The sequence below is a fragment of the Oncorhynchus keta genome, chromosome 19, assembly GCF_023373465.1.
Source record: "Oncorhynchus keta strain PuntledgeMale-10-30-2019 chromosome 19, Oket_V2, whole genome shotgun sequence".
Classification (NCBI taxonomy): Eukaryota; Metazoa; Chordata; class Actinopteri; order Salmoniformes; family Salmonidae; genus Oncorhynchus; species Oncorhynchus keta.
In genome coordinates this window covers 3786084-3807715 of record NC_068439.1, presented here as the reverse complement: position 1 = coordinate 3807715, position 21632 = coordinate 3786084, and the positions used below count along the sequence as shown (strand labels likewise).

General features: G+C 44.7%; 1 protein-coding gene across 1 annotated transcript in view; it reads left to right on the top strand.

The window, feature by feature from the left end:
* The window catches only part of LOC118378371 (CUB and sushi domain-containing protein 1-like), a 926375-nt gene that overhangs the window by 704650 nt on the left and 200093 nt on the right, over positions 1–21632 (top strand). The window contains 2 exon segments of the mRNA XM_052471760.1: positions 15948–16136; positions 21326–21472. Of these exon segments, the coding sequence (XP_052327720.1) occupies positions 15948–16136; positions 21326–21472 (336 nt within the window).

Genomic DNA, 21632 nt, shown 5'->3' with positions numbered 1-21632 from the left:
GGTACCTTCATATGAGTCTTGTGAGGTCTGTGGGTGTTCTATATCTATATATATATATATACCTATATATGTGTAGTCTTGTGAGGTCTGTGGATGTCCTATATCTATATATATACCTATATATGTGTAGTCAAAACTGTTTGAACATACAGACAAAAGTTGCCAGATCGGCTTCAGTCAAGTTCCAAGACTCTTGTGGGCGTAGAGCACAACGAATAGAGCATTCGAGCACAATCTCTGTCTCTCTCTGTCTCTCTCTCTGTCTCTCTCTCTCTGTCTCTCTCTCTGTCTCTCTCTCTCTGTCTCTCTCTCTGTCTCTCTCTCTCTCTGTCTCTCTCTCTCTGTCTCTCTCTGTCTCTCTCTCTCTCTCTCTCTGTCTCTCTCTCTCTCTCTCTCTCTCTCTCTCTCTGTCTCTCTCTCTCTGTCTCTGTCTCTCTCTCTCTCTCTCTATGTCTCTCTCTCTGTCTCTCTCTCTCTGTCTCTCTCTCTGTCTCTCTTTCTGTCTTTTTCTCTGTCTCTCTCTCTGTCTCTCTCTCTCTGCCTCTCTCTCTCTGTGTCTCTCTCTCTCTCTCTGTCTCTTTCTCTCTGTGTTTTTTCTCTGTCTCACTGGGTCTCTTTCACTTTCTCTTTCACTTTCTCTTTACATTGCTAAAGCAAGTGAAATGAACACCCATGAAAGTATCTCTCTCTCTGTTTATCTTTTTTTCTCTCCCTACAGTCTCTCAACAGTAATATATCCATAATGTAGACAGTCTCCTCCCACTTCACCTTGGTCTTTTGTGTTGTAAACACGGGGGAGTTCCTCTCGCTCACAAAGCTTAGTTAACACCACTGAGGCACTGAGCTGCATCAACAGACGAATGACAGTTGGTAAATCCATTAAGGCGACACAACAGGCTATGTTTATTCGATTTATCCAACCCTCCTCCTCTTTATCCCACAGCACAAGCGGACAGCTTTTGGTTAAACCTACATAATCACATTCAACAAGAATGTATTCCACAACGACCAACTCCTTATCCACCTCCCCTGTCTCTCTGACTTCCAGAGTTGATCCTCCCTGTCTCTCTGACTTCCAGAGTTGATCCTCCCTGTCTCTCTGACTTCCAGAGTTGATCCTCCCTGTCTCTCTGACTTCCAGAGTTGACTGGTCTGTATTCATCATCGCTGTTCAATACTAAGCTTCTACTGCTTGTTATTAAAGACATTCTGACTTATAGGTGCCTTCTCAGAAACAGCTATCCCATCCTTAACCGCATTATGGCCCCTAACCTAAAAGTCCTGAGGTGGGTGGTGCATTTAACCTTAAAAAAAAATTCACATTAAATGTTTAGACAGCAACAAAATAGCTTTACAATGATATAAGTTAAAATATTCCTAGAGGGACATGACAAAATTACATTTTAGTCTTTATTGATCAGTGACCGACCGGCTCGATTCAGTCTGACGTTTGAAATTAGATTTTTTTTTAATTTTTTTTTTTACGTTGGATAAAAGTAGAGACTCGGAGCAACAACATCACACACTACAGTTGAGAAATGTGAAAGTGGGAATGTAATTTTGCTTTGAAAAGTTGCTAAACTTGTTACCCCACTTTTCAGAAAATGGACCTTGAATATTTTCGGTACACCTACTTGATCCTCCCTTCTTTGTCTACACCCAGTCAGGTCTGTATTCATCACCCTGTTCAAGCCTTAGCCCCACCCATCTTGTTAGCCTTAAAGCCCCACCCATCTGACTTAAGGTGCCTTAGCCCCATCCCATCTCTTAAGCCTTAGCCCTAACCCATCTCTTAAGCCTTAGCCCCACCTTAAAAAAAAAAAATCTCTTAAAGTTTAGACCCCACAAAATCTCTTAAGCCTTATCCCCACCCATCTCTTTAAGGACATTCACATGTGAGATTTTAGTCTAAATTGAGTCAGTAACAACAAAAAATGTCAAGAGGGACATGTTTGTAGAATTAGATTTTTAAATTTAAACATTTTTTACGTTGGATAAAAGTTGCAACAGAAGTTACATCATAAAATTCTATTAGTTGCCAAGTTACATCATAAACATTCTAAATTGTTGCCACTTTTTACAAATAAACATTCTATTTTGGTACAGTTACATCATAGCCATTCTTTGTCTACACACAGTTACATCATAAACACCCTCTTAAGCCTTAGCCCCACCCATCTCTAAACATTCTATTAGCCCCACCCATCTCAGTTAGCATCATAAACATTCTATTAGTTGCCCCACCCATCTCATTTAAACATTCTATTAGTTGCCACAGTTACATCATAAACATTCTATTAGTTGCCACAGTTACATCATAAACATTCTATTAGTTGCCACAGTTACATCATAAACATTCTATTAGTTGCCACAGTTACATCATAAACATTCTATTAGTTGCCACAGTTACATCATAAACATTCTATTAGTTGCCACAGTTACATCATAAACATTCTATTGTTGTCCGACATCAAACTTGTCGTTATGAAATAGTATAAATGCAGAAACTACAGGCTGCATGACATCAACAGCCTGGTGGTCCAAAATAGCATTTAAAAATTAATTTAGTATATGTCAAAATACTAGCTAGCTTGTTAACTAGTTAGCTAACATTAAGTTACCTGGCTAGCCAGTTCAAATAATGACTATATCATAGCTGATAATGTCTTAACTTTAGCTCATTTTTATTAAATATTTGCAGGAAAATAAAAACAAGATCATTATTTACAAGTTAATGGTAAGCTAATTACAGAAAATAACGGAGGGTTGTCACGAAATAAAAGGCATTTTCCCGGAGAACTTTAGTACTTGGACTCTTTTACGTCATATCCAAATGATATCCGTTTTATCATAATTTAACTTTGGTGCAGGTCATGTTGTTCTTCACATTACCATCTCTGGTAAACACACACCTTATGAAATCAAAGTGTACTTGTCACATGATACAGGAAGTTGTAAACATTACAGTGAAATGGTTGGTTGAGTATTTTGTTGAGATAGCTAGCTAGCTAACTAAACAATTAACCATAATCCCATCTCATAGCATTACTAAGATGCATGAATCTACAGGTAGCTAACGATAACCAACTAGGTTCAATGTTAGCTAGCTAGATAACTAGCAATGCAAATGGCTTTATGACATACAAATAATAGTACCACATAGATCGTACACGTAATATTAGCCAGCAAGCCTGCCAGATAACGTTAGCTAGCTAGCTAACAATACGCTTTAACTTGCACTGAAAACAACTTTCTGACAAAATTAGAAACGTGTAATATCTGAAAATGTAGCTAGCTCGACTTTCTTACCTGTATACATGGATGGATGCTTCTCCCTCGCTGTCACGGATGCCATGGTTGCCCTTCGTTTGAAGATGTAATCCGGAGACAGGTGTTTTATACAACAGCCGTCTGTGTTCTCTTTTTTTGACTTCATCCGCAGTTTTGTAATCAAACACCAGAATTTTCTCAATCTCTTTTGATTGATCATCCTCCAGAAAGTGGAGAGAGCATTAGCAACACTTTTGTAGTTGTTCACGATATCTTTCAAAAAAACTATTACCTACACAAGCTGAGCAGCTCAGCAGCTCATGCTCATGTTATAGACAGAAGTGTTGCTCCATGGCAGACCAATCCGAACTCATCTCTCGGCATGTCCGGCCCATCCATTATCTCAGCCAATCATGGGAAGGTTCCTGTCTTTTTTCCGTGGCTAAATCAACTAGGCTCGTAATTTAGCCTAGTGGTTAGAGGGGGGAGGCAGGTAGCCTAGTGGTTAGAGCGTTGGACTTGTAACCGAACGGTAGCAAGATTGAATCCCTGAGCTGACAAGGTAAAAATCTGTCGTTCTGCCCCCGAACAAGGCAGTTAACCCACTGTTCTATGTGAAACGGCACTTAATTTCTTATGACAGGCTTTTTAAATTATACACAGTATTTGTGCACAATTTCTACTTAAAATATCAAAAGGACGCAGAAGGCGCTCATTTTGTGGAACAAACCCAATCGTACTCAACAAGAATTGGTCGCACAAACACCTTATCCTTATCCCTCTCTCTCTACCTCCTCATCCCAAAAATGACCAAAATTTGAAACTTTTATAAAACGGAAACCGAATGTCCGAGAGAGTTGGTTTGATGACTTCCTGGAAGATCCGTCCCTGCCGCACGGCCCGACGCCGTCCGCGAATTTAAGAAACGTTGGCGGACGTCTAGTAAGGGACCGTACATTTGAAATGTGGACTTTCTCACTAACCATATGGCGAATGACAAAATGTTCCCTTAAGGTATGTTAGTGTTGAGGAGGTATCAGTCATTAGTTAGTGTTGGGGGGGGTACCAGTCATTAGTGTTGGGGGGGGACCAGTCATTACTTTTGGGGAGGGGGGACCAGTCATTAGTTAGTGTTGGGGGCGGACGAGTCATTAGTTAGTGTTGGGTGGGAACCAGTCATTAGTTAGTGTTGGGGGGGGACGAGTCATTGGTTATTGTTGGGGGGGGGACCAGTCATTAGTTAGTGTTTGGGGGGACGAGTCATTAGTTAGTGTTGGGGGGACCAGTCATTAGTGTTGGGGGGACCAGTCATTAGTTAGTGTTGGGGGACCAGTCATTAGTTAGTGTTGGGGGACCAGTCATTAGTGTTGGGGGGACCAGTCATTAGTTAGTGTTGGGGGACCAGTCATTAGTTAGTGTTGGGGGGGGACCAGTCATTAGTTAGTGTTGGGGGGGGACCAGTCATTAGTGTTGGGGGACCAGTCATTAGTTAGTGTTGGGGGGGACCAGTCATTAGTGTTGGGGGGACCAGTCATTAGTTAGTGTTGGGGGGACCAGTCATTAGTTAGTGTTGGGGGAAACCAGTCATTAGTTAGTGTTGGGGGAAACCAGTCATTAGTTAGTGTTGGGGGACCAGTCATTAGTTAGTGTTGGGGGGACCAGTCATTAGTTATTGTTGGGGGGACCAGTCATTAGTTATTGTTGGGGGGACCAGTCATTAGTTAGTGTTGGGGGACCAGTCATTAGTTATTGTTGGGGGACCAGTCATTAGTTAGTGTTGGGGGACCAGTCATTAGTTAGTGTTGGGGGGGGACCAGTCATTAGTGTTGGGGGGGACCAGTCATTAGTTAGTGTTGAGGGGGGACCAGTCATTAGTTATTGTTGGGGGGCGGACCAGTCATTAGTTAGTGTTGGGGGGGACCAGTCATTAGTTAGTGTTGGGGGACCAGTCATTAGTTATTGTTGGGGGACCAGTCATTAGTTAATGTTGGGGGGGACCAGTCATTAGTTCGTGTTGGGGGACCAGTCATTAGTTAGTGTTGGGGGGACCAGTCATTAGTGTTGGGGGACCAGTCATTAGTTAGTGTTGGGGGGGACCAGTCATTAGTTAGTGTTGGGGGACCAGTCATTAGTTAGTGTTTGGGGGGGCAGTCATTAGTTATTGTGGGGGGACCAGTCATTAGTGTTGGGGGGCAGTTAGTTATTGTTGGGGGCGGACCAGTCATTAGTTAGTGTTGGGGGGACCAGTCATTAGTTAGTGTTGGGGGAAACCAGTCTTTAGTTAGTGTTGGGGGGGACCAGTCATTAGTTAGTGTTGAGGGGGGACCAGTCATTAGTTAGTGTTTGGGGGACCAGTCATTAGTTATTGTTGGGGGGGGACCAGTCATTAGTGTTGGGGCTGGGGGGGACCAGTCATTAGTGTTGGGGGGCAGTCATTAGTTATTGTTGGGGGGGACCAGTCATTAGTTAGTGTTGGGGGACCAGTCATTAGTTAGTGTTTAGGGGGACCAGTCATTAGTTATTGTTGGGGGGACCAGTCATTAGTGTTGGGGGCAGGGGGGACCAGTCATTAGTTAGTGTTGAGGGGGGACCAGTCATTAGTTATTGTTGGGGGGACCAGTCATTAGTGTTGGGGGCGGGGGGACCAGTCATTAGTTAGTGTGGGGGGGATTAGCTAGTTGGGGGGTTTAGTCAAATCGGTGTATTATTGTTTCTACATTTCCTGAACATAAAAAAAAAACACAATCCTCCTCTGTAGTTACCAGGAGATAATCTAGACATGTCTCTGAGCCCCTCTATTCTCCTTCCTGTCAGTGTAGAGTTCTAAGACCTTTGTTTACAGTATCGCCGTGACAACACATCTCAAACCGGATTACTGGGATACCTCCAAATGGCACCGTATTGGGCTCTCGTCTAAAGTAGTGCACTATATAGGGAATAGGGTGCCATATGGTCCTGTTTTAAAGTAGTGTACTATATAGGGAATAGGGTGCCATAGGGTCCTGTTCTAAATTAGTGCATTAATCTAGATCCCTGAAAATCAGCTGGGCTAGACAATCTGGATCCTCTCTTTCTAAAATTATCCGCCCGAAATTTTTGCAACCCCTATTACTAGCCTACTCAACCTCTCTTTCTTAATGTCTGAGATCTCCAAAGATTGGAAAAGTACCGCGGTCATCCCCCTCTTCAAAGGGGAGACATTCCAAACCCAAACTTTTACAGACCTACATCTATCCTGCTCTGCCTTTCTAAAATCTTCGAAAGCCAAGTAAACAAACAGATCAACGACCATTTCGAATCCCACCGTACCTTCTCCCTTCTGGTTTCCCGAGCTGGTCATGGGTGCACCTCAGTCACGCTCAAGGTACTAAACGATATCATAACCGCCATCGATAAAAGACAGTACTGTGCAGCCGTCTTCATCGACCTGGCCAAGGCTTTCGACTCTGTCAATCACCGTATTCTTATCGGCAGACTCAAAAAATCTTGGTTTCTCAAATGATTGCCTCGCTTGGTTCACCAACTAGTTCTCAGATAGAGTTCAGTGTGTCAAATCGGAGGGCCTGTTGTCCGGACCTCTGGCAGTCTCAATGGGGTGCTACAGGGTTCAATTCTTGGGCCATCTCTTTTATGGCTCTCCTTTGGACACTGTGCTAACAAACCTCCAAACGAGCTTCAACGCCATACAACCCTCCTTCCGTGGCCTCCAACTGCTCTTAAATGCTTGTAAAACTAAGTGCATGCTCTTCAACCGATTGCTGCCCGCACCCTCCCGCCCGACTAGCATTACTACTCTGGCCAGTTCTGGTTACTAGACTGTAAACTCTCCTTCCAGACTCACATTAAGCATCTCCAATCCAAAATTAAATCTAGAATTGGCTTCCTATTTCGCAACAAAGCCTCCTTCACTCATGCTGTCAAACCCTAGTAAAACGGACTATGCTTCCTATCCTTGACTCTGGCGACGTAATTTACAAAATAGCCTCCAACACTCTACTCAGCAAACTGGATGCAATCTATCACAGTGCCATCTGTTTTGTTACCAAAGCGCCTTATACCACCCACCACTGCAACCTGTATGCTCTAGTCGGCTGGCCCTCGCTTCATATTCATCGCCAAATCCACTGACTCCAGGTCATCTAGAAGTCTATGCTAGGTAAAGCCCTGCCTTATCTCAGCTCACTGGTCACCATAGCAACACCCACCTGTAGCACGTGCTCCAGCAGGTATATTTCACTGGACACCCCCAAAGCCAACACTTACTTTGGCCGCCTTTCCTTCCAGTTCTCTGCTGCCAATGACTGGAACAAATTGCAATAATCACTGAAGCTGGAGACTCATATCTCCCTCTCTAACTTTAAGCACCAGCTGTCAGAGCAGCTTACCGATCATTACACCTGCACACAGCCAATCCGTAAATAGCCCACCTAACTACCTCATCCCCATATTATTACTTACCCTCTTGCTCTTTTGCACCCCAGTATCTCTACTTGCACATCATCATCTGCACATCTATCACTCCAGTGTAAATTGGTAATTTGTAATTATTTTGCCACTATTGGCCTCTTTATTGCCTTACCTCCTTACTCCATTTGCACACACTGTATATAGATTTTTCTATTGTGTTATTGACTGTACGTTTGTTTATCCCATGTGTAACTCTGTGTTGTTGTTTTTGTCACACTGCTTTGCTTTATCTTGGCCAGGTCGCAGTTGTAAACTAGAACATGTTCTCAACTGGCCTACCTGGTTAAATAAAGGTGAAATAATAAAAAAATATAGGGAATAATGTGCCATAGGTTTCTGGTCTAAAGTAGTGCACTATATAGGGAATAATGTGCCATAGGTTTCTGGTCTAAAGTAGTGCACTATATAGGGAATAATGTCCCATAGTGTTCTGGTCTAAAGTAGTGCACTATATAGGGAATAGGGTCCCATTTGGAATAAAAGGGAACATAGCAGCATAGTGAAGCTCCTCTCTGTCTCTGACCCTTTCTCTCGCTCTTGCTTATGCTCTGTCTCTCGTGTTTATGCTCTGTCTCTCTCTCTGTCTCGCTCTTGCTTATGCTCTGTCTCTCTCTCTGTCTCGCTCTTGCTTATGCTCTGTCTGTCTGTCTGTCTGTCTGTCTGTCTGTCTGTCTGTCTGTCTGTCTGTCTGTCTGTCTGTCTGTCTGTCTGTCTCTGTCTGTCTGTCTGTCTCCCTCTGTCTGTCTGTCTGTCTCCCTCTCTCTCTTTCTCTGTCTCTTCTCTCATATCATCAACTCCACTGCTGTGTGAGTGTGAAACTTGGGAGACTTCTCTCTGAAAGGTCAATCTCACCATGTGTTTTATCCAACTAACTGATCATTCTGTGAATTTTACTACAGGGATTAATAGACTGCTCTCTGTCACTCTGTAAATAGGAGAAGTGCTACTGCCTTTAGTGAACTGCTGTCAGGTCATGACAGGGTGGACTAGACATCAACATTAATTTGTAGAATCCTATTATTTGACCTAAAGGTTTGACAGATGTTGACTTTACAGCCTTGCCCATTCAACATGCACTAAACGTGTGTAACTAGAATAGCATGAAGGTAGATCAACTCTTCTGTTCACACTAGGGTACTACTTGTTAAGGTAACTTGTTTTCAGCCTCAGGCGTTAAACATGCAACTAGCATAGCTTAGCATGCTCTCAGCTGGTTCCATCCGTACATTAACTCGTACAGAATTAGCATAGCTTAGCATGCTCTCAGCTGGCTCCATCCATACATTAACTCATAGACAACAAATATGATGCATTCACTCCCTCCCCACGACTGATGCAGCCTGTGGCGCCCGTTTACTCCACAGGGGGGCTGCTGAGCGGAATGGAATAAAACCCATGTTTTTTATTTGTTTGATACGATTCAATATATTCCATTCCAGCCATTACTGTGAGCCTATCCTCCTTTATTAATGTGCTACAGGCCGCCTGTGACGCACACACAGTCACACACAGTCACAAACAGTCACACACACACACACACACGCACAATTATTCCTATGCAGCTGTGTTAATGTTTGTCTGTATTTAAACCGTTCTCGCGTCTCCCCCAAGGTTCACAGCTAGCATTTCTGATTCAAAGTCATGAGTAATGGAGACGCTCCTAGGCAGACTAGGAGACACAGGTTAACCTACTGTCACTACTACTGCTGCCTCGAGGCAGACTAGGAGACACAGGGTAACCTACTGTCACTACTACTGCTGCCTCGAGGCAGACTGGGAGACACAGGTTAACCTACTGTCACTACTGCTGCTGCCTCGAGGCAGACTAGGAGACACAGGTTAACCTACTGTCACTACTACTGCTGCCTCGAGGCAGACTGGGAGACACAGGTTAACCTACTGTCACTACTGCTGCTGCCTCGAGGCAGACTAGGAGACACAGGTTAACCTACTGTCACTACTACTGCTGCCTCGAGGCAGACTGGGAGACACAGGTTAACCTACTGTCACTACTACTGCTGCTGCCTCGAGGCAGACTAGGAGACACAGGTTAACCTACTGTCACTACTACTGCTGCCTCGAGGCAGACTAGGAGACACAGGTTAACCTACTGTCACTACTACTGCTGCTGCCTCGAGGCAGACTAGGGGACACAGGTTAACCTACTGTCACTACTACTGCTGCCTCGAGGCAGACTAGGAGACACAGGTTAACCTACTGTCACTACTACTGCTGCCTCGAGGCAGACTAGGAGACACAGGTTAACCTACTGTCACTACTACTGCTGCCTCGAGGCAGACTGGGAGACACAGGTTAACATACTGTCACTACTACTGCTGCCTCGAGGCAGACTAGGAGACACAGGTTAACCTACTGTCACTACTACTGCTGCCTCGAGGCAGACTGGGAGACACAGGTTAACCTATTGTCACTACTACTGCTGCCTCGAGGCAGACTAGGAGACACAGGTTAACATACTGTCACTACTACTGCTGCCTCGAGGCAGACTAGGAGACACAGGTTAACCTACTGTCACTACTACTGCTGCCTCGAGGCAGACTAGGAGACACAGGTTAACCTACTGCTGCCTCGAGCCAGTCTAGGAGACACAGGTTAACCTACTGTCACTACTACTACTGCCTCGAGGCAGACTAGGAGACACAGGTTAACCTACTGTCACTACTACTGCTGCTGCCCCGAGGAAGACTAGGAGACACAGGTTAACCTACTGTCACTACTACTGCCGCCTCGAGGCAGACTAGGAGACACAGGTTAACCTACTGTCACTACTACTGCTGCCTCGAGGCAGACAAGGAGACACAGGTTAACCTACTGTCACTACTACTGCTGCCTCGAGGCAGACAAGGAGACACAGGTTAACCTACTGTCACTACTGCTGCTGCCTCGAGGCAGACTAGGAGACACAGGTTAACCTACTGTCACTACTACTGCTGCCTCGAGGCAGACTAGGAGACACAGGTTAACCTACTGCTGCCTCGAGGCAGACTAGGAGACACAGGTTAACCTACTGTCACTACTACTGCTGCCTCGAGGCAGACTAGGAGACACAGGTTAACCTACTGTCACTACTACTGCTGCCTCGAGGCAGACTAGGAGACACAGGTTAACCTACTGTCACTACTACTGCTGCCTCGAGGCAGACTAGGAGACACAGGTTAACATACTGTCACTACTACTGCTGCCTCGAGGCAGACTAGGAGACACAGGTTAACCTACTGTCACTACTACTGCTGCCTCGAGGCAGACTAGGAGACACAGGTTAACCTACTGTCACTACTACTGCTGCCTCGAGGCAGACTAGGAGACACAGGTTAACCTACTGCTGCCTCGAGCCAGTCTAGGAGACACAGGTTAACCTACTGTCACTACTACTACTGCCTCGAGGCAGACTAGGAGACACAGGTTAACCTACTGTCACTACTACTGCTGCTGCCTCGAGGAAGACTAGGAGACACAGGTTAACCTACTGTCACTACTACTGCTGCTGCCTCGAGGCAGACTAGGAGACACAGGTTAACCTACTGTCACTACTACTGCTGCTGCCTCGAGGCAGACTAGGAGACACAGGTTAACCTACTGTCACTACTACTGCTGCCTCGAGGCAGACAAGGAGACACAGGTTAACCTACTGTCACTACTACTGCTGCTGCCTCGAGGCAGACTAGGAGACACAGGTTAACCTACTGTCACTACTACTGCTGCTGCCTCGAGGCAGACTAGGAGACACAGGTCAACCTACTGCTGCCTCGAGGCAGACTAGGAGACACATGTTAACCTACTGCTGCCTCGAGGCAGACTAGGAGACACAGGTTAACCTACTGTCACTACTACTGCTGCCTCGAGGCAGACTAGGAGACACAGGTTAACCTACTGTCACTACTACTGCTGCCTCGAGGCAGACTGGGAGACACAGGTTAACCTACTGTCACTACTACTGCTGCCTCGAGGCAGACAAGGAGACTTAGGACCCCTGTCACATGATGTTGGGATTTGAGACCGCTGTCACACTACCTCTGTAGTTGTAAGTGTGTTATTGAGGGTGTTGGAAGTGTGTTTTTGAGGGTGTTGGAACAGAGATTGCAGTTGTTTTGATGGTTGTAATAACTTTAGACTTTGGTGTGTGAAAACTGTTGTCCACATGTATACTGGGTATTTCAATGAAGACTGGTGGTGGGGGTGGTGGTGGTGGGGGTGGTGGTGGTGGTTTTGGTGGTGGTGGTGGTGGTGGTGGTGGTGGTGGTGGTGGTGGTGGTGGTGGGGGTGGTGGGGGTGGTGGTGGTGGTGGGGGTGGTGGTGGTGGGGATGGTGGGGGTGGTGGTGGTGGTGGTGGTGGTGGTGGTGGTGGGGGTGGTGGTGGTGGTGGGGGTGGTGGTGGTGGGGGTGGTGGTGGTGGTGGGGGTTGTGGTGGTGTGATTCCTTCCATATTATATAACAAAGCCCCTCTCCTACAGAGGGATGAACCTCGAGAGGAGTTCCCTCAGGCAGCTTGTACAGGGACTCTGCTCGCAAACACAGAGTCCACAGAGCCCCAGGACAGCAACACAATTAGACCCAAACTAATCATTGAGAAAACGAAAATATTATTTAATTGGAAAGAATCAACAACAAAACAGAGCAAACTGGAATAATATTTGACCCCAAACAGAGAGTAGACAGTGGCAGAATACCTGACCCCTGTGACTGACCCAAACTTAAGGAAAGCTTTGACTATGTACAGACTCAGTGAGCATAGCCTTGCTATTGAGAAAGGCCGCCGTAGGCAGACATGACTCTCAAAAGAAGACAGTCTATGTGCTCACTGCCCACAAAATGAGGTGGAAACTGAGTCGCACTTCCTAACCTCCTGCCCAATGTATTACCATATTAGAGACACATATTTCCCTCAAATTACACACAGATTTCGAAAACAAATCCAATTTTGATAAACTCCCATATCTACTGGGTGAAATTCCACAGTGTGCCATCACAGCAGCAAGATTTGTGACCTGTTGCCACAAGAAAAGGGCGACCAGTAAAGAACAAACACCATTGTAAATACAACCCATATTTATGCTTATTTATTTTCCCTTTTGCACATTGTTACAACACATCCAATAACATTTGAAATGTCTATATTATTAAATATTTCAGTGTAATGTTTACAGTTCATTTTTAATGGATTATTTACCTTGGTTTTTTCTCTCCCTTGTAGTTTTTTTATGATTGGTCTAAACTACGATTGATCTAAACTACGATTGGTCTAAACTACGATTGGTCTAAACTACGATTGGTCTAAACTACGATTGGTCTAAACTACGATTGGTCTAAACTACGATTGGTCTAAACTACGATTGGTCTAAACTATGATTGGTCTAAACTATGATTGGTCTAAACTACGATTGGTCTAAACTACGATTGGTCTAAACTACGATTGGTCTAAACTATGATTGGTCTAAACTATGATTGGTCTAAACTATGATTGGTCTAAACTATGATTGGTCTAAACAGCTTTAAGTATCTCAGGGGTCATTTTCAATTCAACAATTCAAACATCACAGACCCGATGTTCCACTAAAGACAAAATAATTAACATTGTTTCATGCTATGATGATGAAGATTAAACTATACCCCGGTTTGGTTTTACTTCCCTTCCACCCCCTCCCTTTCCCCTGTCAATTTCCCTGTCCCTTCCCCTGGTCCTTTCCCCTGGTCCTTTCCCCTGGTCCTTTCCCCTGGTCCTTTCCCCTGGTCCTTTCCCCTGGTCCTTTCCCCTGGTCCTTTCCCCTGTCCCTTTCCCCTGGTCCTTTCCCTGGTCCTTTCCCTGTCCCTTTCCCCTGGTCCTTTCCCCTGTCCCTTCCCCTGGTCCTTTCCCCTGGTCCTTTCCCCTGGTCCTTTCCCTTTCCCCTGGTCCTTTCCCCTGGTCCATTCCCCTGGTCCTTTCCCCTGGTCCTTTCCCCTGGTCCTTTCCCTGGTCCTTTCCCTGGTCCTTTCCCAGGTCCTTTCTCCTGTCCCTTTCCCTGGTCCTTTCCCCTGTCCCTTCCCTGTCCCTTTCCCCTGGTCCTTTCCCCTGGTCCTTTCCCCTGTCCCTTTCCCCTGGTCCTTTCCCCTGTCCCTTTCCCCTGGTCCTTTCCCCTGGTCCTTTCCCTGGTCCTTTCCCCTGGTCCTTTCCCCTGGTCCTTTCCCCTGGTCCATTCCCCTGGTCCTTTCCCCTGGTCCTTTCCCCTGGTCCTTTCCCTGGTCCTTTCCCTGTCCCTTTCCCCTGGTCCTTTCCCCTGGTCCTTTCCCCTGGTCCCTTCCCCTGGTCCCTTCCCCTGGTCCTTTCCCCTGGTCCTTTCCCCTGGTCCTTTCCCCTGGTCCTTTCCCCTGGTCCTTTCCCTGTCCCTTTCCCTGGTCCTTTCCCCTGTCCCTTTCCCCTGTCCCTTTCCCCTGGTCCTTTCCCCTGGTCCTTTCCCCTGGTCCTTTCCCTGGTCCTTTCCCTGGTCCTTTCCCCTGGTCCTTTCCCCTGGTCCTTTCCCTGGTCCTTTCCCTGGTCCTTTCCCTGGTCCTTTCCCCTGGTCCTTTCCCCTGGTCCTTTCCCTGGTCCTTTCCCTGGTCCTTTCCCTGGTCCTTTCCCCTGTCCCTTTCCCTGTCCCTTTCCCCTGTCCCTTCCCCTGTCCCTTTCCCTGGTCCTTTCCCCTGGTCCTTTCCCCTGTCCCTTTCCCCTGGTCCTTTCCCCTGTCCCTTTCCCCTGGTCCTTTCCCCTGGTCCTTTCCCTGGTCCTTTCCCCTGGTCCTTTCCCTGGTCCTTTCCCCTGGTCCTTTCCCCTGGTCCTTTCCCTGGTCCTTTCCCCTGGTCCTTTCCCCTGGTCCTTTCCCCTGGTCCTTACCCCTGGTCCTTTCCCCTGGTCCTTACCTTGGTCCTTTCCCAGGTCCTTTCTCCTGTCCCTTTCCCTGGTCCTTTCCCCTGGTCCTTTCCCCTGTCCCTTCCCTGTCCCTTTACCCTGGTCCTTTCCCCTGGTCCTTTCCCCTGTCCCTTTTCCCCTGGTCCTTTCCCCTGGTCCTTTCCCTGGTCCTTTCCCCTGGTCCTTTCCCCTGGTCCTTTCCCTGTCCCTTTCCCTGGTCCTTTCCCCTGGTCCTTTCCCCTGGTCCTTCCCTGTCCCTTCCCTGTCCCTTCTCTGTCCCTTTCCTTGGCCCAATTGTCTCTATAGCTTTGCAATCAAATCAAATCAAATGTATTTATATAGCCCTTCGTACATCAGCTGATATTTCAAAGTGCTGTACAGAAACCCAGCCTAAAACCCCAAACAGCAAGCAATGCAGGTGTAGACGCACGGTGGCTAGGAAAAACTCCCTAGAAAGGCCAAAACCTAGGAAGAAACCTAGAGAGGAACCTGGCTATGTGGGGTGGCCAGTCCTCTTCTGGCTGTGCCGGGTGGAGATTATAACAGAACATGGCCAAGATGTTCAAATGTTCATAAATGACCAGCATGGTCAAATAATAATAATCACAGGCAGAACAGTTGAAACTGGAGCAGCAGCACGGCCAGGTGGACTGGGGACAGCAATGAGTCATGGTCCTATCAGGTAGTCCTGAGTCATGGTCCTAGGGCTCAGGTCCTCCGAGAGAGAGAAAGAAAGAGAGAAAGAGAGAATTAGAGTGAGCATACTTAAATTCACACAGGACACCGGATAGGACAGGAGAAGTACTCCAGATATAACAAACTGACCCTAGCCCCCCGACACATAAACTACTGCAGCATAAATACTGGAGGCGGAGACAGGAGGGGTCAGGAGACACTGTGGCCCCATCCGATGACACCCAGGGCCAAACAGGAAGGATATATATGTATATATATTATATTTATAGCCATTTACAATGAGTGCTGTGGTGTTTCAGTCCTATCAGTTGTCAAGGTGCACTTGACTAAATTGTCCAGTATTTGAGACTTAATCTGGACTTGACTGTTAGTGATTCAACTGCAGTACATCACAACCAACGTTACTAAGGACTCACCACATGACACTTTCCTAACTGCAAGTCTGTCAGGTCAAGATCACAGTCTGAAAGTATTGATTTCAAGTATGCTCTCATTATTGACCACGTGTCCCCCTCTGTCTCCTCCCACAGTGATACCCAACACCTTACTCAATGCAAGTCCCTCAAGATATGAAAAAATAGCCCACAAAACAAACACCTGTTGACTGACTGTAAACCTCTATCTCCCCTCACAGTGACGTGTCCCATGAACGAGGTCCTAACAGCCTCCACGGGCGTCATCATGAGCCAGTCCCCCGGTAGCGGCTTCCCCCACTTTGAGTCCTGTTCCTGGGTGGTCAAGGTAGAGCCGGGCTACAACATCACATTTACTATACAACACTTCCAGAGCAGCCGGCAGTTTGACGAGCTGGAGATCTTTGACGGTGAGCGTCTATTACTTTTTTAACATTGTGTATACTATCTGTATTGTTGTGTATACTATCTGTATTGTATATACTATCTGTATTGTTGTGTATACTATCTGTATTGTATATACTATCTGTACTGTTGTGTATACTATCTGTATTGTATATACTATCTGTACTGTTGTGTATACTATCTGTATTTTTGTATATACTATCTGTATTGTTGTTTATACTATCTGTATTGTTGTGTATTTACTATCTGTATTGTTGTGTATACTGTCTGTATTGTTGTGTATAATATCTGTATTGTATATACTATCTGTATTGTTGTGTATACTATCTGTATTGTTGTAAATACTGCCTGTTTTGTTGTATATACTAACTGTATATACTGCCTGTATGTTTGTGTGTATACTTCCTATATTGTTGTAATTACTGCCTGTATTGTTGTAATTACTCCCTGTATTGTTGTATATACTACCTGTGTTGTATATAATACCTGTATTGTTGTGTATACTATCTGTATTGTATATACTATCTGTATTGTTGTGTATACTATCTGTATTGTTGTGCATATACTACCTGTATTGTTGTATATACTAACTGTATATACTGCCTGTATGTTTGTGTGTATACTTCCTGTATTGTTGTAAATACTGCCTGTATTGTTGTATATACTAACTGTATATACTGCCTGTATGTTTGTGTGTATACTTCCTATATTGTTGTAATTACTGCCTGTATTGTTGTAATTACTCCCTGTATTGTTGTATATACTACCTGTGTTGTAATATACTACCTGTGTTGTGTATACTACCTGTGTTGTATATACTACCTGTATTGTTGTATATACTACCAGTGTTGTATATACACCTGTGTTGTAATATTGTACCTGTGTTGTGTATACTACCTGTGTTGTATATACTACCTGTATTGTTGTATATACTACCTGTATTGTTGTATATACTACCTGTGTTGTAATATACTACCTGTGTTGTAATATACTATCTGTGTTGTATTTACTACCTGTATTGTTGTGTGTATACTACCTATATTGTTGTAATATACTGTCTGTATTGTTGTAATATACTACCTGTATTGTTGTATATATATACTCCCTGTATTGTTGTAATATACAACCTGTATTTTTGTGTGTATACTTCCTATATTGTTGTAATATACTACCTGTGTTGTGTATACTACCTGTCTTGTAATATACTACCTGTATTGTTGTAATATACAACCTGTATTTTTGTGTGTATACTTCCTATATTGTTGTAATATACTACCTGTGTTGTGTATACTACCTGTCTTGTAATATACTACCTGTATTGTTGTATATACTACCTGTGTTGTAATATACTACCTGTATTGTTGTAATTACTGCCTGTATTGTTGTATATACTACCTGTATTGTTGTATATAGTAACTGTATATACTGCCTGTCTATACTACCTGTGTTGTTGTTGTATACTACCTGTGTTGTATACTTCAAGGAAAAACTTCTTCAGCTCCTTCAAATTGGATGTATTCTGCTGCTGTACAGCAATCTTTAAGTCATACCACAGATTCTCAATTGGATTGAGGTCTGGCTTTGACGAGGCCATTCCAAGACAATTAAAGTTTTAATATAATAATAATAATATATGCCATTTAGCAGACGCTTTTATCCAAAGCGACTTACAGTCATGTGTGCATACATTCTACGTATGGGTGGTCCCGGGAATCGAACCCACTACCCTGGCGCTACAAGCGCCATGTTTTCCCCTTAAACCACTCAAGTGTTAGTTTAGCAGTAGGCTTAGGGTCATTGTCCTGATGGAAGGTGAACCCCCGTCCCAGTCTCAAATCTCTGGAAGACTGAAACAGGTTTCCCTCATTTAGTTTCCCTTATTTAGCGCCATCCATCATTCCTTCAATTCTGAGCAGTTTCCCAGTACCTGCCGATGAAAAGACATTCCCACAGCGTGATGCTAGCACCACCATGCTTCACTGTAGGGATGGTGTTCTTGGGATGTTGGGTTTGCGACAGACATAGCATTTTCCTTGATGGCAAAAAAGCTAAATTTAAGTCTCATCTCACCAGAGTACTTCTTTCTTGCTTGGGAAGTCTCCCACATGCCTTGTGGCGAACACCAAACGTGTTCGCATATTTTTTTCTGTCCACTCTTCCATAAAGCCCAGCTCCGTGGAGTGAACAGCTTAAAGTTGTCCTCCTTCAGGTTTATCTTTGGTCTCTTTGTTGACTCTCTGATTAATGCCCTCCTTGCACGGTCTGGTCTGTGAGTTTTGGTGGGCGGCCCTCTCTTGGCAGGTTTGTTGTGGTGCCATATTCATTCCATTTTTTAATAATGGATTTATTGGTTCTCTGTGGGATGTTCAAAGTTCTGATATGTTTTATAACCCAACCCTGATCTGTACTTCTCCACAACTTTGTCCCTGACCTGTTTGGAGAGCTCCTTGGTCGTCATCGTGCGCCTTGCTAAGTGGTGTTGCAGACTCTGGGGCCTTTCAGAACAGGTGTATATATACTGAGATCATGCGACACCTAGATTGCACTCAGGTGGACTTTATTTAGCTTGTTATGTGACTTCTGAAGGTATTTGTGCTGCTTGCTTGGTTGTGCCCCTTGCTTAGTGGTGTTGCAGACTCTGGGCCCTTTCAGAGCAGGTGTGTGTATGTATACTGAGCTCATGTGACAGATCATGTGACACTGAGATTGCATATTGGTGGACTTTATTTAAACTAATTATGTGACTTCTGAAGGTAATTGGTTGCACCAGATCTTATTTGAAGGCTTCATAGCAAAAGGGGTGTATGTATACAGTTGAAGTCGGAAGTTTACATACACCTTGGACAAATACAGTTAAACTCAGTTTTTCACAATTCCTGACATTTAATCCGATAAACAATTCCCTGTCTTAGGTCAGTTAGGATCACCACTTTATTTTAAGAATGTGAAATGTCAGAATAATAGTAGAGAGAATGATTTATTTGTGTATCCCTGAGGCTAGGGTTCGTGCAGATATCCGAGGATTATGCGACATCTAGAAAGAGACTGATATGAGGAAATAAATTATTGATATCGATATATTATTGTGTTAATTCGGGGAACGGATAACTCATTAAATAAACTTTTCCCATGGTGCCCCAAATTTAAAAAATTATTAATTGTTACATTATTAATTTAATTGAGTATTAATTAAACGTCGGAGGTAATTATTCAATAAATAGCAGTCATCACATGAATGATGAATCACTTCACTACACTACTCATCGTCAAACCACCATGCATAGTCTCTCTCGCATTTTGATTGTATGGCTGAATGATGTACAATGAGCAGATCGTAGAGCGCCCTCTTCAGGCAACCATTAAAACATTCAAAAAAACATTTAAAAAAATACTAGAAATGAGCAGACGTATTTGTTGATGTTATGTATGTAGTATTTATAATACTTTATTAGTGGAAACAAATATTTATTTGAAAGGCTAATGTCGGTCTGACTCTACACACTACCAACCTCTCTAAAGACGTGGGTGAGCTGGAGAGAAATGGTCTGACTCTACACACTACCAACCTCTCTAAAGACCTGGGTGAGCTGAAGAGAAATGGTCTGACTCTACACACTACCAACCTCTCTAAAGACCTGGGTGAGCTGAAGAGAAATGGTCTGGTCTCTAAAGACGTGGGTGAGCTGGAGAGAAATGGTCTGACTCTACACACTACCAACCTCTCTAAAGACCTGGGTGAGCTGGAGAGAAATGGTCTGACTCTACACACTACCAACCTCTCTAAAGACCTGGGTGAGCTGGAGAGAAATGGTCTGACTCTACACACTACCAACCTCTCTAAAGACCTGGGTGAGCTGAAGAGAAATGGTCTGACTCTACACACTACCAACCTCTCTAAAGACCTGGGTGAGCTGGAGAGAAATGGTCTGACTCTACACACTACCAACCTCTCTAAAGACCTGGGTGAGCTGGAGAGAAATGGTCTGACTCTACACACTACCAACCTCTCTAAAGACCTGGGTGAGCTGGAGAGAAATGGTCTGACTCTACACACTACCAACCTCTCTAAAGACCTGGGTGAGCTGAAGAGAAATGGTCTGACTCTACACACTACCAACCTCTCTAAAGACCTGGGTGAGCTGGAGAGAAATGGTCTGACTCTACACACTACCAACCTCTCTAAAGACCTGGGTGAGCTGGAGAGAAATGGTCTGACTCTACACACTACCAACCTCTCTAAAGACGTGGGTGAGCTGGAGAGAAGTGTTACTGATTCCTCTCTATTTTTTTAATCTTCTAACGAGCGGGGAGAGAACAGACGTGTAAAGCCCTCGTGGGCTGCCAAACAGAGTGTGGATCGTTGGATTCTTGGATGGGAATCTGTTTCTCACTTCCCAGCTGCTATCTCTGCCATAGCAGCATGGGACCAAACTACACGGACGAGTACATTGGCAAAGCCTCAATAGAAAGAGCTTCTTTTGATTTAGGAGTTGACAGCTCCTGCTAACATGACAGACCACTAGAACTAGCATGTGTAGACGTGAAACCACATGCTAAACACCTCAAGGCATTGGAATCCTCCCCCAACTAGTCGAGCTGACCAGGATGTCACTACTGATCATGTCTAAACAGTTATTGACCCCATCGGCTCGAAAGGACCATGAAAAGGAGTCACACCATCAATGTTTATGAGGTGTCATATGAACCCAGGGTTGTTAGAGATTCATTATGTCATTTAAACCCAGGGTTGTTAGAGGTTCATTATGTCATTTAAACCCAGGGTTGGTAGAGGTTCATTATGTCATTTAAACCCAGGGTTGGTAGAGGTTCATTATGTCATTTAAACCCAGGGTTGGTAGAGGTTCATTATGTCATTTAAACCCAGGGTTGTTAGAGGTTCATTATGAGGTGTCATTTAAACCCAGGGTTGTTGGAGGTTCATGATGTCATTTAAACCCAGGGTTGTTGGAGGTTCATTATGAGGTGTCATATGAACCCAGGGTTGTTGGAGATTCATTATGAGGTGTCATATGAACCCAGGGTTGTTGGAGGAAGGGTTAGATGTCGGGTTTTAATGTGATGATGCTGCGTGTATTGTACAGTACTATGCTGTTGTGAACTGTGATTAGTGGAGTGATGGTATGTGATGCATCATTATGCATCATTATCATTATCTCTTATCTAATCTATACAGGTCCGTCCAGACAGAGTCCTCTGCTGGTCACTCTGAGTGGAAACTACTCCTCTCCTCTCAGCATCACCAGCTCTAACAACAAGGTCTACCTCCACTGGTCCTTCGACCACACCACCAGCCACAAAGGCTTCCGCATACGATACTCAGGTGAGTGTGTGTGTGTGTGTGTGTGTGTGTGTGTGTGTGTGTGTGTGTGTGTGTGTGTGTGTGTGTCTCCAACAGGTGGTCTCATGTTTAAACCCTGCGTGAGTTGGTATTCTGGTCTCTTTCCCTCCAAAAGATGAAGGATGTGTTGATATAAGGACAA